Source organism: Acinonyx jubatus, chromosome B3 (genome assembly GCF_027475565.1).
Source record: "Acinonyx jubatus isolate Ajub_Pintada_27869175 chromosome B3, VMU_Ajub_asm_v1.0, whole genome shotgun sequence".
NCBI classification, from domain to species: Eukaryota; Metazoa; Chordata; class Mammalia; order Carnivora; family Felidae; genus Acinonyx; species Acinonyx jubatus.
In genome coordinates this window covers 140,009,829-140,025,438 of record NC_069386.1, presented here as the reverse complement: position 1 = coordinate 140,025,438, position 15,610 = coordinate 140,009,829, and the positions used below count along the sequence as shown (strand labels likewise).

Here is a 15,610-nt window from a genome sequence, read left to right as displayed (position 1 = left end):
CTACTGTGCAAAGTCCCTGTGGCCCACAAACCAAATAGCTGCACTTAGTGGGAGTGGATGAGAGAGCCCTGTACTGACAGCTATCTGACACCTGGGGCCCAGCAATCTCTTCCTATAAGGAAAGCCACCTTCTCTGAGAAGCCCCTCCTGGTCTGCCCTCAGAACCACCCACCTGCCCCCCAGTGGGGACCCCATTTCCCAGTGATGGTAGTCCATGAGAACGTAGGCCCTTGATTTGAGGCCTGAGGCTCGGGTGACTGGCTGGTCTCAAGGGCTGAGGAGGGCAAACCAGAGCACAATGGACTGTGTCCCCTGAGACCAGGTCCACAGCCCAGACAGGGGCCCCAGAAAGGAGCAGGCCTCACCGTCCTGGCCCTCGAGCCCACTTCCTTCTGTCTCATGAGGTAGCAGCCCCTCCTCTAGCAGGCCCTGCTCCCTCAGCCATCCATCCCACTTTCTCCTTCCAACCCTCTGCGTCGGCTCATTGGCTCTGCCCCAGGATGGAGGTAAGTATGCCTAGGCCTCACTTATGCTAAAAACAGGCAAACTAAGGCACCAACCTTAGGTGCCTTAGGGTGAGCAGGTAATCCTCCCTGGAAGGGAGTGGGCAGTGGTACCCAGGACCTAAAACCATGCATACCCCTTGATCAATTCCGCATCTAGGGATTTACACACAGAGATGCCTTAGGGTTGTAATAAAGGAAACACTGGAAATATGATAAATACCCAATTACAGAAGATTGGTTAAATACATTATAGTATACTGGCTAATTATTAAAAATTATAGCATCCAAAAACTTTTCAACAATGCAGAAAACGCTAATGATATCATATTAGGTTGGGAGAAAATTACATAAAAATGTAAATACACGCATAAAAAAACTGGAAGAAAGGAGACCAGCTGTCTGTCAGTGGTGGCTGCGGCCGAGTCGGAATCGAGTGAGCTACCTTCCCTGTTAACAGTTTTCCATTTTGCAAGGAGGCTACAAAGAGCACGTCGCTTTTGCAATCGAACAAGTGTCTAGAGAATGAGGCCCCCTCCCGCTCTTGAGCGGGGGGTGCACTTGTGTCTCCAGGTCACACAGACCCTCCAGCAGCTGGGACGGCCCCTCCCCCGCCTCTCGCAGCTCAGGACGCAGCTCTCTGCCCGACGTCTCTGCCTGACTGCTCCTTCACAGATTCCTCTCCTCCTTCTTCTTCGGAAATAATTTACCTACTTTTTTTATTACGAGTTAAGACCAATCCATAGCAAACAAGTCATATGGTCTGGGAAGGCGTGAAGTCCTCCTCCCCCACCACCACTCCCACGCCAGTGCTGGGAGCCGGGGGCTGCGGGGAGGGCTTGGGGCAGGCCCGGTGCTGGGACCAAGGCTACTGAGGGAGACGGGCCGGGCTGTGCAGAGCCACCGGCACCTGGGCGGGAGGCTTGGGCCTGCCCTGTAGGGTCAGCAAGAGTTCCAAGTAGAAGGAGAACGTGCCCGGATCTGCATTTCCAGAAGATGCCACCTGCTACAGGGTAGAAGACAGAAGAGGGGGGCAGTGAGTGGCACTGGTGGCACCAGGAGACAGGGTGAGGAGCAGTCCTGGGGCGAGGCCGTGGGGACGGAGAGGGAGCGGATTTCGTCAGGCTGGGCAGCAGAGGGGAAGGGGCAGGGCCACCCCTGGCCCATGGGGCACCCTGGTGCGTATTAGAAAAAGACACCCCTTGGGTGGAAACCACCCCACGCCCAGGGCATGGCTTGGCCAGCAGAGCTTAGGCTGGATTCCAGCCCCAGCGCCCCCTCAGCCAGGAGGCCGTGCACAGTGAACAACGTGCACAACTTCACATGTTGGCCCCAGAAGAGGAAAGCGCAGGGTATCGAGGTGGTGGGGTGAGGGCAATCCTAAAGCTGCCACTGAGGTTTCTGGCTTGGTCTAGAAACCTGGGCGGATTGCGGGGCCGACAGCCAGGCGCGAGGTGTTTCCTGTAGCTTCTCCGAGTCCTGTAAACTAAGAAGTCCTAGGCGTGGCAGGTACTCAGCTAACGTTCAATGAATAAATGAATGAGGTGAGACAGATAATCAGACCTTTTAAAGAGAAGGTTTAAATCAAAGACTATAATTAAACACTGGGAAATTTGTTTGATGTAACAAGGGCACACAGAGGGTGAGACAAGACGTCCACCCTTCATTTCCTCTCTGAACACAACATAATGAGTGGACCACTCGGCACAGCCTAATCACGGGACGCACGGCGGCCTCCTCCTCTCAGCACATCCTACCTCCCTTCTCAGCCTGCGCGCCAGACCCGCTAACAAGCACCGGGCGGTCTTCCTTCAGGGTAGTCAGGCGTGGCTGCGGCTGCCAGGACAGTCTGTCCACCGACAGGGCACAGAGGAGATCCATGTGCTTAAAACAGCATGGCCATCGACACCACCTTGTACCCTCCGACCTATTTGTCAGGGCGTTGATTTGGGTCATAAAAACCTTCCTAGAGCCATAAAATCTCTGCGGAGTTCAGCCACAGATTCACAGTAACTTACTCAAGAAATCCTGCCTGAGCCACTGGCCCTGTGCCAACTCACAGGAGGTCTGGGGGTGCCACGCTGGACAAGACCGTCATGTCCCCCAGCTCTCACGTGGCTCACGTCCCAGTCGGGGGATGACAGCAAGGGAGGGAGGGGCCGTCCAATCCACTGGGGTTCGAGAGAAGCTCCTGGAGAGGAGGCACTGTGGTGGTTGCAGGACAGGTGGCACCCAGCCAGGGAAAGAGGGGAAATTCAAGGCCAAGAGAAAAATATGCTCAAAATCTATGCGGGGGCCACGTGGGAGAGTAAGCCCACTCTCCAGTGTGTTTCCCCACTGATTACAACTACAACTCCGCACAAAATGCAAAAAGCAACTCCCTAAAGACAAAGTAAACAAAAGCAGATACTGGGAGAGGGGTAAGAACATGAAGTGACGGGCACAGAGGCAAACTGCCATTTTCTGTCTCTTTTTCTTATTTTCTCTAACAGCTCTGACCTGAGAGCAGGCCCCCGGTGGAGCCCTGCTGGCAGCTTCAAAACACGAGAAAGAAAAAAAGAAAAATGATAGAATCAAAAGGAGAAATACACGAATCCACAGTACGGTTAGGGACTTCAGCGCTCCTCTGTCAATAATTGAAACAACAAAGAGACAAAAACCCAGCAAGGATAGAAGAAGTTGTCGAACAACACCATCAACTAACTTGGCCAAACTGTCATTTACAGAACACTCCACCTGATAACAGCAAAATACACATTCTTCCTGGGCAGGCGCTGAACAAAACAGACCATATATCCTGGGCCATAAAACTAACCTTAACAAATTTAAAAGGACTGAATTCAGGGGCGCCTGCGCAGCTCAGTAGGTTAAGCGTCCGACTTCAGCTCAGGTCACGATCTCATGGTTCGTGGGTTCGAGGCCCACGTCAGGCACTGTGTTGACAGCGTGGAGCCTGCTTGGAACGCTCTCTCCCCCTCCCTCTCTCTGCCCCTTCCCCACTTTCTCTCCCTCTCCCAAAGTAAATAAAAAGTTTAAAAATACATAAATAAAAGGACTGAATTCATACCAAGTATGTTTTCTGACTATAACACAATTAAACTAAACATTCATACTAGAAACAGATCTGGAAAATCTGTACATGTTCAGAAACTAAACAATATACTTGTAAATATCGCACAGGTCAAAGAGGAAGTAAAAATAAAATTAGAAAATATTTTGAATTGAATGAAAATTAAATACCACATATCAAAATTTGTGGGATGCATGCTTAGAGGGAAACATACAGCATGAAAATGCTTATCTTAAGAAAAACTTCCTATCAATCATCTAACTTCCCACCTTAGGAAATTAGAGAAAGAGCATATTAAACCCAAAGCAAGCAAAAGACAATAAAAATAAAAGCAGAAACTAATTAAGCTGAAAACAGAAAAAACACAGAAAATCAATTATTTTGGGGCACCTGGGTGGCTCAGTTGGTCAAGTGTCTGACTCTTGATTTCGGCTCAGGTCACGATCTCATGGTTTGTGGGTTCGAGCCCCATGTCGGGCTTTGCACTGACAGCATGCAACCTGCTTAGGATTCTCTCTCTCTCTCTCTCTCTCTCTCTCTCTCTCTCTCTCCTTCTTTCTCTGCCCCTCCCCCCCCCAAATAAATAAAAAAAAAATCAACGTTTTGTTGAAATGATCAATGAATCTTTAGTCACACTGACTAAGAAAAAAAGAAACACAAGAAAACATAAAGACCAACATCAGGAATGAAAGTAGAAGACAGAATCTAATAATAAAAGACAGAACCTGAAAGGTAATAAAGGTGCCACCATTCTGGAAACCATCTGGCAGCTTCCTGCATGGTTACCTGTAAGGCTACCCCGTGACTCAGCCATCTCAGTCCTAGGTAGGACCCGAGAGAAACAAAAACAGACGTTCACACAAAAACTTGTACATGGACGTTTGTAATGGTATTCGTGGTGGCCAAAAGACAGCAACAACACAAATGTCCACCATCTTGCGAACAGACAAACAAAACACGGCGATCCATACGATGGGAACAGTATCCAGCCATAAAGGCAGAATGAAGCTCCGACTCGTGCTACCACGTGGTTGGCCCCTGAGAACATGATGCTAAATGAAAGAAGCCGGCCACAAAAGGCCATACGGTGTGTGGTTCTGTTTACATAAAATTCCCGGGATGGGCAGATCCACACGGAAAGCAAGAGCTGGGCTGGGGGTACGGGACAGGGAGGACACAGGGGGGTGAGCGGTGACCTCTAAAAGCACAGGGTTTCTTTCTGAGGTGATGAAAGCCTTCTAATCTGACTGTGGGTGGTGGTTGTAGAATTCCATGAATATACTAAAAACTAATGAACCGTATACTTCACGTGAGTGGGTTGTATGGTGTGTGAACTAGACCTCAATAAAGCTGTTGCCCCCAAAATGTAATAAGTATTTAAAGTATATTAAGACAAATAATTAGAGCATCAAACCCGTGATTTTTTTGGATACTCTTAGTTATGGCAAGCTAAAATATGTTTTCAAGTAAAAAAATGTGAACCAATTTCAATAAAAGTATTCAAATTTTAAAAACCTCGACAAGAGGTGTTCTGTGTAACACAGATTATGTTAGTGACAAAATGCATTATAAAGGACTCATTAATTAGAATTACATAAACATTACATTTACACAATCAGTACAGGTTCAGAATCTGCTTTATATTTTCTGATACACCCTACTGCATTTTGAAGGGCAGAAGTCATCAAGGGGGAGTCAGAAGTCTCAGGACCCCCCTCTGGAGTACTGCGGGTCCCCTGGGGTCACAGATCGCTCCAGCTGGCAGTTCACACGTCGGGTTTGAAAGAGGAATCCAACTGTCCGCCCCCAGAAAGTGGTGTGGAGGGAAGCAAAAGAGAGGGGGCAGGCTGGGCAGCAGGTCTCTGGGGTTCCGAATTCTGGGAACCACTTCCTCAGCTCTATGCAAGATTCTGGAGGACCCAGGGGACACACAGGAACCCGCACCCCCCCCGAACCCCAGCTGCCTATGGAAGCAGCCAGTGAAGCAGATCGATCCGTCAAACATCCAAGAAACGCGTGTCCTCAGTGGGGGTTTCCGCCCGGGCCCGGAGCTCCTGGAGGGCAAGGACTAACTGGATTTTGTCACACCACGTGCCTGGTCTCCTGGGGGCTCATAACATTTTTATGACATCAATAAATGAAATGTGCAATGGTGGGAGGGAGAACTTAAAACAAGCCCTGGGTTCAGGTCCGCGGCCCCACAGCAGCTGCCGGCCCCTGTGCCCAGAGCTACGTCCTTCAGAACAGCTTCCTCGCCTCCACCGTGGGGGCGGAAGGCTGCGCTCACAGGCATGCTGGGGCCGTGTGTTCAGGCCTGAGGCTTCAGGGCCCACCACAGCCCTGATGCCAGGCACAGAGCTGCGTGCGGCAGGGCTGAGTGAGCATCCGAACAAAGCGCACAGCAAGCACTCGCTGACAGAGTGTTTTATTCGTACACAAGACTTGAGTTTCATTCACGCTGTGAACAGGAAGCCCTGCAAGGATGTGGGAGTCAAGCCGCCGAGCTCAAGGTCTTACCCCACTACCGATGGGCTATGCGCTATCGTGTGCTGGACTGAACCTTCCTGAACCCCGGTGCCCTACCAGTGGGATGCGGGGCAGCTGCCCCGGATTGCTGTGCACCAGGTGAGCTCAGAACAGAGGTCGGCAGGTGGCAGTGCCAACTGGCTGGCAGTGGCCTCAGAGCACCCGGGGCCCCACCCCCACTCAACAGGCAGGGCCACAGGAGTCCAGAAAAGCGGCCGGGAGCCAACCAAAGTCACAAGGAAGGCAGTGGCCATGCACCAGGCTCTCCGGGCCCTTCCCCATCCCCCACCCGGCCTCTGTTAGTCTCCTACTCTTATCTGCACACAGAGTTAGGTTTGAGGCAAAACTCAGAACTGTAGAAAGTACAAAGCGTCCAAATAAAAAGTCTTTTTAATATAAAGCTGATGCAAGAGACAAATGGAGAGTAATCAAAACCTCATTAGGGCAAATAAGCAACCTGCCTGCAACACCACGGAAACTGATGGCATGGAGTCCTTCAGGCGGCTGCCGTACGGGAGTCCACGTTTTGGGACGAAACCCTACAACACCACTCAGGATGTTCACCCAGGTGCCCAAATTGTAGCCCCAGGGCTGTGGTTCACAGGGCCGGACACCGGGCAATGGTGCTCGCGGGTGCCCTCAAGGTGCTTCCGGCCAGCCCAGGTCAAGAGCCACCGGCTGCCCTGCCAGCTCATGGCATTCCCACGCAGGGGAAGGACGCCCACGGGTAGGAGCTCAGGTGACCACATTAACCAATGGTGGCTCAGCTTCTGCTCCTCGGATGGGCTCACGACGTGGGGGTTTAAAACCTGCTCTTGGGCAGGGCGGCCAGTCATTGATGCAGCAGCCCCGCTAGGGCCTGCTGCATGCTTAGCACTTCGGTAGGTGTGGGAGCAGGGCAGCAAATGAGGCGAAACTGCTGTCCCACGGTGTTTTCCATTCTGCTGGGAAATCACACACACACACACACACACACACACACGAGTCAGAGGCTGTGGTAGGAGACCCAGGGGAGAGTCCAAGCAAGCGGGAGGGAGAGCCGGCAGCCTCCCGGACTGCCACCTGCGTGTCAGGACACACACCAGCAGAGGGGCTAGGACAAAGCTCCAGAAAGAGGTCAAGAAACTAACACAAGATCTGGAAATCAAGACGGCCCTTTACACGCTTTAAAAAAAGAGGAAGAAAAAGAAAAACATGAAATATTGACGACTCGTGCCAAACGAACACTAGAACAAACGTGAGCTGGCCTGTCAGAGCCACGTTATCATGAAAATTTATCCCGGGGTGGGGGTGGGGGGGTCGGTGTTCTGGAGGCCCAAACAGGGGTCTAAATGCATCTGCAACTCTCTTTCTTGGGAGCCACGCAGAGCCCCAGCTCTGCCGACAGAGGGAAGAGGAACCAGGGCCGAAGCCAGCTCGGGAGCCATGTGTCCTAGATTTGCCAGAGCTGCTCCAATTTCCAGTGCCCGATCCTGCTCAACCGAGAGGGAATTTGCTGATGCTGAGGTTCCATAATTTAAGCTTGCAAAAAGGGTGATTGACTAAATATGCATTATGATTTTTAAGTCTCTGTAGTTTTTCTTACAAATTTGATTCATGATACAAGGGTGAATTTTATTACCTATGCTAATTTGGCCCAAACTACACAGTCACCTTAAAGTGAACTTTAACTACAAGTAACTACCTTGAGAATTTCCCACAGTGCTGGTGGGCCCTGGAGAGCTGGGACCACATCTTAGATCACTGTGGCTCTATAGCCCCCAGTCCATGCTGTGCTCAGAGCCAGGGAGCTGTGAGGCTAGCTACTGTCATCTACCAAACACCAGGGAGCATAAGAGCTCAGAGCCGGCCAACCGCTATGTTGTCAGGACCATAACAGCGCACCTCCTCTGATGCGAGATGGCCCAAGCCCTCTGCCTCTGGCTTCACTTCACTTCCTGACTAGTCAGTTGCAGCTGAATTGCAGCTAGGGAGAGATTCCAGGGCAGCCACTGCCCTGCAGCTGGGAGTGAGTGAGTGCTGCTTCAGGACTCCATCATGATCAGAGGGACATGGTTACCCCATGAGCACCTGCCTGATCCCAGGCCCTGTTGAGAGATGCTGAGGCACAGACGTGATTCACCTCGGGCCCCCACCGGCAGCAGTAAATAAACACCTGTTTGGCTGAGGGAACTCACAGTCAAGTAAGAAGATAAAGAGCTATCAGTGAAACAGGTCACAGACAGTGCAGGCCAATCAAGAATGAAAGCCACGGGAGCTCAAAGACAGAAGCAAGTAACCTCTACATTCAGAGGCCCTTTGGGCCCTGGCTTCTCAAAGTGTGGTCCATGGACCATTTGCCTCTGCATCTCCTGGGAGCTTGTTAAAAATGCCAGATCTTATCGGCAATAGACTGAACGTGTCCCCCCAACTCTATATGCTAAAGCCCTATTCCTCAATATGATGGTATTGGGTGGTGAGGCCTTTGGAAGATGATATGGTTTAGATGAGGTCGTGAGGGTGCAGCCCCCATGATGGGACTGGTGTCCTTCTAAGGGAATGAAAAGACCGGAGCTCTCTCTCCCTCCATCATATAAGGACACAGCAAGAAAGGAGCACTCTGCAAGCCAGGAGGAGAGCCCTCATCAGAACCTGACCATGCTGGTACCCTGGTCTTGGGCTCCAAGCCTCAGAACTGTGCAAATTAAATGTCTGTTTTTGAAGCCCCTCAGTCTATAGTATTTTCTTCTAGCAGCCCAAACAGATTGAGATATCATCCTTACCAAAGACCTGCTGATACAGAATCTGCATCCTAACAAGAGCCCCAGGTGCTCTCTGGCACATGGGCAGTGTGCAAAGCCCTGCTTTATGGATGACCTTGTCTTGCCCCTTGACCAACAGGGAAACCATGACTGAGAGAGACTGTAGTCTGAGGGGTTTGCCCACAATCGCCCAGATGAGCAGGTGGTACGGGGAGGCTGAGAGCCCAAGCCTCCTGTAGCTCAGGCCAGTAGTACTAGAAGCTGGGAGGGGCTTCTGGAGAGAGGGACCCTAGAGTGATATGAAGGCCAGCCCACAGGCATCCTGGACTCCAGGCCACACCCATGTTCAAGCACACTGCCGGGAGAAAGAAGTCAGAGAATTTTGCTGGTGGTGTTATGCCAGCCTGAGTACGCGCACTCGGTCGACTCACATGGAACACAGCCCGCTGACCCGCTGGAAATGAAGTCAAGAACTTTGCAGTGATGAGAGATGTGCTCCAATCATCAAACCCAAGGAAGAGAGAGACGGGCCAAGAAAAGAAGAGAGGGAAGCTAAACAGCCCATTTGCTCTAATGAATTGGGCTGTGGCCCCAAGAAGTCCAGAATCCCAACCTTCATCATCTGGCTCAGCCTAAGGGTCATAAAACTGTATGACTGGAAAGTAGCTTAAAAGCTATCCGTTCCAACCACTCTTCAGACTCTGTTCTCTCAGACCGTGGCGAGAAGCTGTCTGGCCCTGCAGTCACGCTCCAGTGGTGGGCTCACTAGCCCAGCACAGCATGCCTCAGCTCTGTCCTTGGAAACCTACCCCTTACCTTTTAAATGCTGATTCACTTTGATCCAGCGATTTGAGTTCTGGGACCCAAGCTTAAGGGAATAAACCTCAAATATGGAAAACACTAGATGCACAAATATATGTCTTACAGTGGAATGTATAATAAAGTAGACCTGGATGGTCTGTTCGGAGATTATCATTAACAGAGAGAAACTGCTCGCACACCTTGACAGAAGAACAGCTCTCTGGAAAAGATATTGTGTGAGCGCAAGGTTTCTGCAAGGATGCCCATAATAGAGGGAAGTACAGAAGCACCCACCTTGTCAGCCAGATCAGGATGGATCTCAACAATCAATAGGGTGACAGATGTCACAGCCAGACCTATCCATAGCAGGGGTTAGCCAGGTCGTAAATATTTTTGGTTTTGCAGCCCATGTGGTCTCTGTTGCAACTACTCAATTCTGCCACTGTAGTGTGAAAGCGGCTGCAGATGATACATAAATGAGTGCATGGCTGTGTTCCAATAAAACTTTACAAAAACAGACAGCAAGTCGGATTTAGCCCTGGGCTGTAGTTTGCTCACCCCGATCTCTACCTTCACATCTATTAATTTTAAATGGCAGGAAAAAAAAGAAAAAAAAAAAAGGAACTATCCTCACTATCCAACTTAGGGAAATGGTTTTTTGAAAACGACCCATTGGATCCATATTTATTGAGTGCCTGTTTATGTTAGACTCTGCTCTGAACACCAGGCAGAAGGCAAGAAGCAAGTCAGGTAAGCACGCTGCATCAAAGGGATGTATTGAAAATTCTACAAGAGTCTGTGATAACAAGGAAAACCCTGACAGTGCTATGTAAAAAACAAAATATAAAATTGTGTATAAAAATCAGACCAACGTTTTAAGAACACACACACACACACACACACACACACACAGGGAAAAAGAACAATGGAAGAAAAATACTCAAATGTTACTAATGTTTCCTTCAGCTGGCTAGACTACCCCTTCTCTTTATTTCCCTCTACTTTCCAATTTTTTCATATGATTGCATATTACTTTTACAAGAAAACAGTTCCTCCTGCTGTATTTAAAAGGGGAAGCTGGTCTTGATTGTAAGCTAAGCTCTCTGTCCCTCCTGCCTGCACCTGCAGTTTCCACCACTGTCCCTGAAGGTAATTTAAAACAAAAACAAAACAGCCAAGCTGCTCAGCCCCACATGTTCATCTACACAGGAGCGAGCTGGAGAGTTCAGCACCAGGGACAGCGCCACCGCCACACACCGCAGGCAGCTCAGAGGGGTGAAAAGGGAGCCACCCCAGGTGGGAGCCACCCCAGGTGGGAGCCAGGAGGGCAAGGAGGCTGTGCCTTTCTTCTCCTGTCCTCCGACTACTTCCACTTGAGACACTCAGGCAACACCTGTCAGAGGACACGTAACTGAAGCAAGAGAGCTGTCCCTGAGCCTGGCTGATGCAAAATGGAACTAGCCCTGTGACCCAGAGGGAGAGGAGAGGCAGTCGGATTGCTAGTAAAGGGGAAGTAAAAACAAACATTGTGCAGATCCCTTTCCCAACATTATTAGCTTGGGAGACACTCGCAAATATGCCAATACCAGTCACAGCAACATCTGCTTCTAATTGCTTCTCCCCCAGCATTTTCAGAGCCTGTCAGATGGCGTCTGCCCTAGGAGAAAATCCAATATTTTTAACAAACTCTTAAATCAGATGGCGTCCTTGGTGAGTAATCTCTTACGTGTTTGGTCTTTGAGGCTAAAAACAGTAAGCACACCTTTAAGGGACGCGGCCGTCAGCAGGGCTGGGTAATCAAAGGCCCCACTTCAAACAGCATGACTAAGAGTTTCCAACACATGCAGCCCAAATACAAGTGTTCTAGTGGGTTTTTTTTTTTTAATTCCACTGTGTCCACGTCTTTATGTGTAATTTTTCTCTCTTTTCCAAATATTTTTGTAAAGTTTCTTTGTAAAAGAAAAATGTGTGATTTTTTTTTTTTTTAAAGAGCACATCTCTCTGTGCTTTAATTTTCCCACTTGTGAAGTACTTTAAGCAAGACATCTATGGATAAAACTTCACATTTTCTTTAAAGAAACTGCCTGTGTTCTTAGGTTCGCAAAATGCCAGCAGCCCCTTCCAACAGCCTGTTGGGAAAGTGTCTTCCTGCAGTGGCCAACCTGACCTTCAAATCTGGGAAATCCAAGGTGGGGCGGGAGGCAGTCCTGGAGGGAAAGCCTTTAGGTAGAACCTTTTAGCATTGCAGCAGCCTTGAGCCCTTCAGGGTGGGACCACTGAACCCCTGATCCTAAATGCAGGAGGGCAAACTGACATTCCATACCTTCTCCTTTCAAAGTTAAGTTTAACATGGGTTTTATTATAAACTACCCTGTAGGACTCAAGTGGCCGTGTGCCTCCTTCAGACCAGAGTAGTGCTTCTCAGACCTTGAAAACAAGTCAGCCTAAAATCACGGCGCACCCCCAGAGGCAATCGGGCCATGGCTCTTCCTCACTACTCTCCCACAAACCCATTCTCAGGCCTGGCTTCTCACTGCTAACCCAAACCAGGACTCACAGCATTGAAAGCCTCTTTGCCTGGGGCCAGTACCGTTGCCTGGAGCCCATGCCCCACCAGGTCAAGCCAGTCCCTGGTCCCTGCACACGTTTCACACTTCTACCTTCTATACATACACATTCTGCATGACTGCCTTCCTCCCTCATTCCTTCACTTGGTCATCCGAGGCTTGCTGAGTGTCTACTACGTGCCAGGCACTGTTCTAAGGGCTACAAGTCAACAGCAAACAAAGTAGACAGAAAATCCCTACCCTGGAGGGGCGCCTGGGTGGCTCAGTCAGTTGGGTGTCTGACTTTGGCTCGGGTCATGGTCTTGCGGTCCGTGAGTTTGAGCCCTGCATCAGGCTCTGTGCTGACAGCTCAGAGTCTGGAGCCTGCTTCAGATTCTGTGTCTCCCTCTCTCTGCCTCTTTCTCTCTCTCAAAAATAAACATTAAAAAAAAGTTTTTTTAAAGAAAAAAAAATCCCTCCCTGGAGAAACTTACATTCAAGTGAAGGCAGACAGGCAAGCAGATAAACATGTAAAATCCACAGTACACCAGGTGATGATACATAGTAGGGAGAACAGTGAGGGGGCAAAGGGGACGAGTGAATGCCAGAGGGTGACCATCACGGTGATCAGAGAAGGCCTCACAGGAGAGGTGGCATTTGAACAGAACCAAGCAGAGAGAGGGAGCCTCTACAGAGAAAACTGGGAGAAGAGCATTCCAGGTGGAAGGAGCAGCAGGTGCAAAGGCCCTGAGGCAGGAACGTGCTAGTGTGTTCTAGGAAAGGCAAGGAGGCCAGTGGGGCTGGAGGTGATGAGAAGGGGGAAGGGAAGCTCATGTAGGTATTGAAGGCCACTGTGGGGACACTGGCCTTTACCATGAGTGAGATCAGAGCCTGGAGTGTTCTGACCAGGGGAGAGGCACATCAGACTTACACTGTGACAGACACTCTGGCTGCCATGTTGAGAACAAACTATAAGGAGCAGGGAAAGAGCTACCACATAGGAAACTACTGCAATTATCCCAGTAAGAGTCAACGGCAGCTCAAGCCAGTCACCACAGGATATGCTCGTGACTTGGATGTGGGGGAGACAGGACGAGCAGAGACAGGCACAGTTCTGACAGTTCCGACCCGCATCCCTGGAAGGGTGGAGCTGCCACTTATTAAGTGCGTGAGGACAACGGAAGCAGCAGCTTGGTGAGCAGCGGGGTGGAAACTCCTCTGTGGGACTGATCGCCACCAGCCATTTAGCCCCAGAAGGCACGTGATCTCCAAGAAGCCTTCCTCACATCAAGCAGAAAGCCCTCTCCCTCTGAATGGTTGCTTGTCCCTCCCTTACTCCCCCACCCATCTCTCTCTCTCCCCCTCACACACACACACACACACACACACACACACACACACACACGTGCACACATACACACACACACAGACATACATACAGTAGTGCTCCGCACCACTTATCTGCAACCGCACATCATTCCCTTGAGTAACCCAAAGGCTAATTCCTTTTATATCATCTGGAAACATCTGCACACAGTAGGTACTCAATAAATGTTTTCAGAGCCGTACCTCTGATGTTTCAATACTCTAACAACCCAAGAACGTTCTTTCAGAACACATACACATCACGCTGAGCACCGATGAAATGTCAGGTGGTAATTACCCCGTCTCCAGGGTCCTGCACCTAGATGCTGGCCCGCCCCCGGTCAGTCACACCGCCGCGGCAAGCTCTCCTGTGGAGAGGCCACGGGAGGAAGACGGGCATCACCTTGCCGGTCCTTATATCCCAAGCTTTGACTTCGGGGTTGAAGCCTCCACACACAAAAAGGCTGTGGTCTTTCGGGTGAAATTTCAAAGTAGTGATTCTAAAGTCACTCTGACCGCTGAAGAGCTGGGTTCCTACAACACAAAGAAGAGAAGAGAGCATTAAAAAATACTCGGACCACAAGATAAATATCTGAAAACTAAGATGCCATCTGACATAGATCTCTGGGCCCAAGGGCCCACGAGACTTTCTGGAAGCACAACAGACGTCATGGCACTTGAATCTCACTCTCTGACCAGCCCCGTCCCTGACTGGCCGAACTGCCCCCCAGGGCCGACCCAACGGCCGGACCCATGAACATCACCTTTCCTGTGTTCCATCGACACTGCCTATCAACTCATTTAAACCACACAACCGCTCAAAACCTGCTCTACGACTGAAGAAAAGCCAAGGCTCAGGGAGCTTAAGTAACATTGTCAAAGCTGCACAGTTAATAGAGAGTACTTACCCAGGAGTCTAAAAAAGAAAAAGCAAGATGCTCCAAAGTGATCTTTGTGGGATCAGCCATCTTTCAACCATGACCTTACATTCATGACCACGGATGATTTGCTACAGGGAGTGGCTGGTAATGGTAGCATGATAACTCTGGGCAACAAGTGACAGCATGACCCTACAGGGCCCGGGCGCCAGCATGGACAGGCAGTGTGGCCCACTGGGGTCTCACTGATTCTGCAGGACTCAAGACGGTCCTTGTCCTCTGCATATCTGTCATGAAACCGCTGTCGAGCGCTCACATGCACTGTGAAAACATTTGTGTGTACACACACACATGTGGTGGGGAAAATGTCGGTTTCGCCACTGTGAGCTTTCAGACGTCAGTGACATAAACAGGCTGAACTCAGGGCGTGTGGGGAGCAGATCTCCGACCCTGAGCCCAGGTCTGTTGGGTTCCAAAAGCCAGCACTCGTTCCTCTATGTTGTGCCACATTATGCCCCAGGGCACTGGCTGTAGTTCTCGTGTGCTCCATTCAACCCCACTGAAAATGCAGCCAGAAACCAGACCAGCCTTGGGAACCACGGGACACGTTCCCAGGGGCCAGGCCATCTCACGGGCATGGCACCTGCTATGCAACACCCACCAAGAGCGTGAAGGTGGTTTCCCTCAGAGATGTCAGCAATGGCTCCCACTGCCCAGGAGGGACAACCTTGACTGCCCCTGGCCCACAGAAACTCCTCCACTGGACTGAGGCCATGGGCAATTAGGGACACATGAAGCTGGTGGCCGTGGAGACCAACGTGATGCCAAGATCTCCAGCATCATTTCCTCTCACGGGAACCCAGAGGCCATGTTTGCTCATCCATTTCAGAAAGCACTTCCAGAAGGCTGCCCTGCTTTGTGTTCAGGACCCCCACACACAGCATTCTACCAGCTCACCAGGTAAGGAAATGAAAGTTCATCGACTGGTAGTCTTGAGTTACAGCAGGAGCCTTTATAAACCCAATTTGCCTCGATTCATGGTCTCTGCACTCGTCTGACAGCAACACCCAACAAGGGACAGCCCTTCAGCACGTATCATGGGGACGCGTGTTTGCTTGTAAGTTACATACCGCGCTACGGTGCGAATAAATTGTACGCATTAAGATACCAAAAATAAACT

The 15,610-nt window shown here is 50.2% G+C and overlaps 1 protein-coding gene and 1 long non-coding RNA gene across 13 annotated transcripts in view; one reads left to right on the top strand and one right to left on the bottom strand.

Moving 5' to 3' along the window:
• The window catches only part of WDR25 (WD repeat domain 25), a 139,386-nt gene that overhangs the window by 28,703 nt on the left and 95,073 nt on the right, over positions 1–15,610 (bottom strand). For all 12 annotated transcript variants that reach the window (XM_053224941.1, XM_027066617.2, XM_053224943.1 and 9 more), the window contains one exon: positions 13,956–14,086. In XM_053224941.1, the coding sequence (XP_053080916.1) occupies positions 13,956–14,086 (131 nt within the window). The remainder of the gene's footprint in view (positions 1–13,955; positions 14,087–15,610) is intronic.
• LOC128316122 (uncharacterized) lies at positions 1,141–3,567 on the top strand. The gene is made up of 2 exons (XR_008299664.1): positions 1,141–1,570; positions 2,996–3,567. It is a non-coding gene; the product is annotated as an uncharacterized LOC128316122 (long non-coding RNA).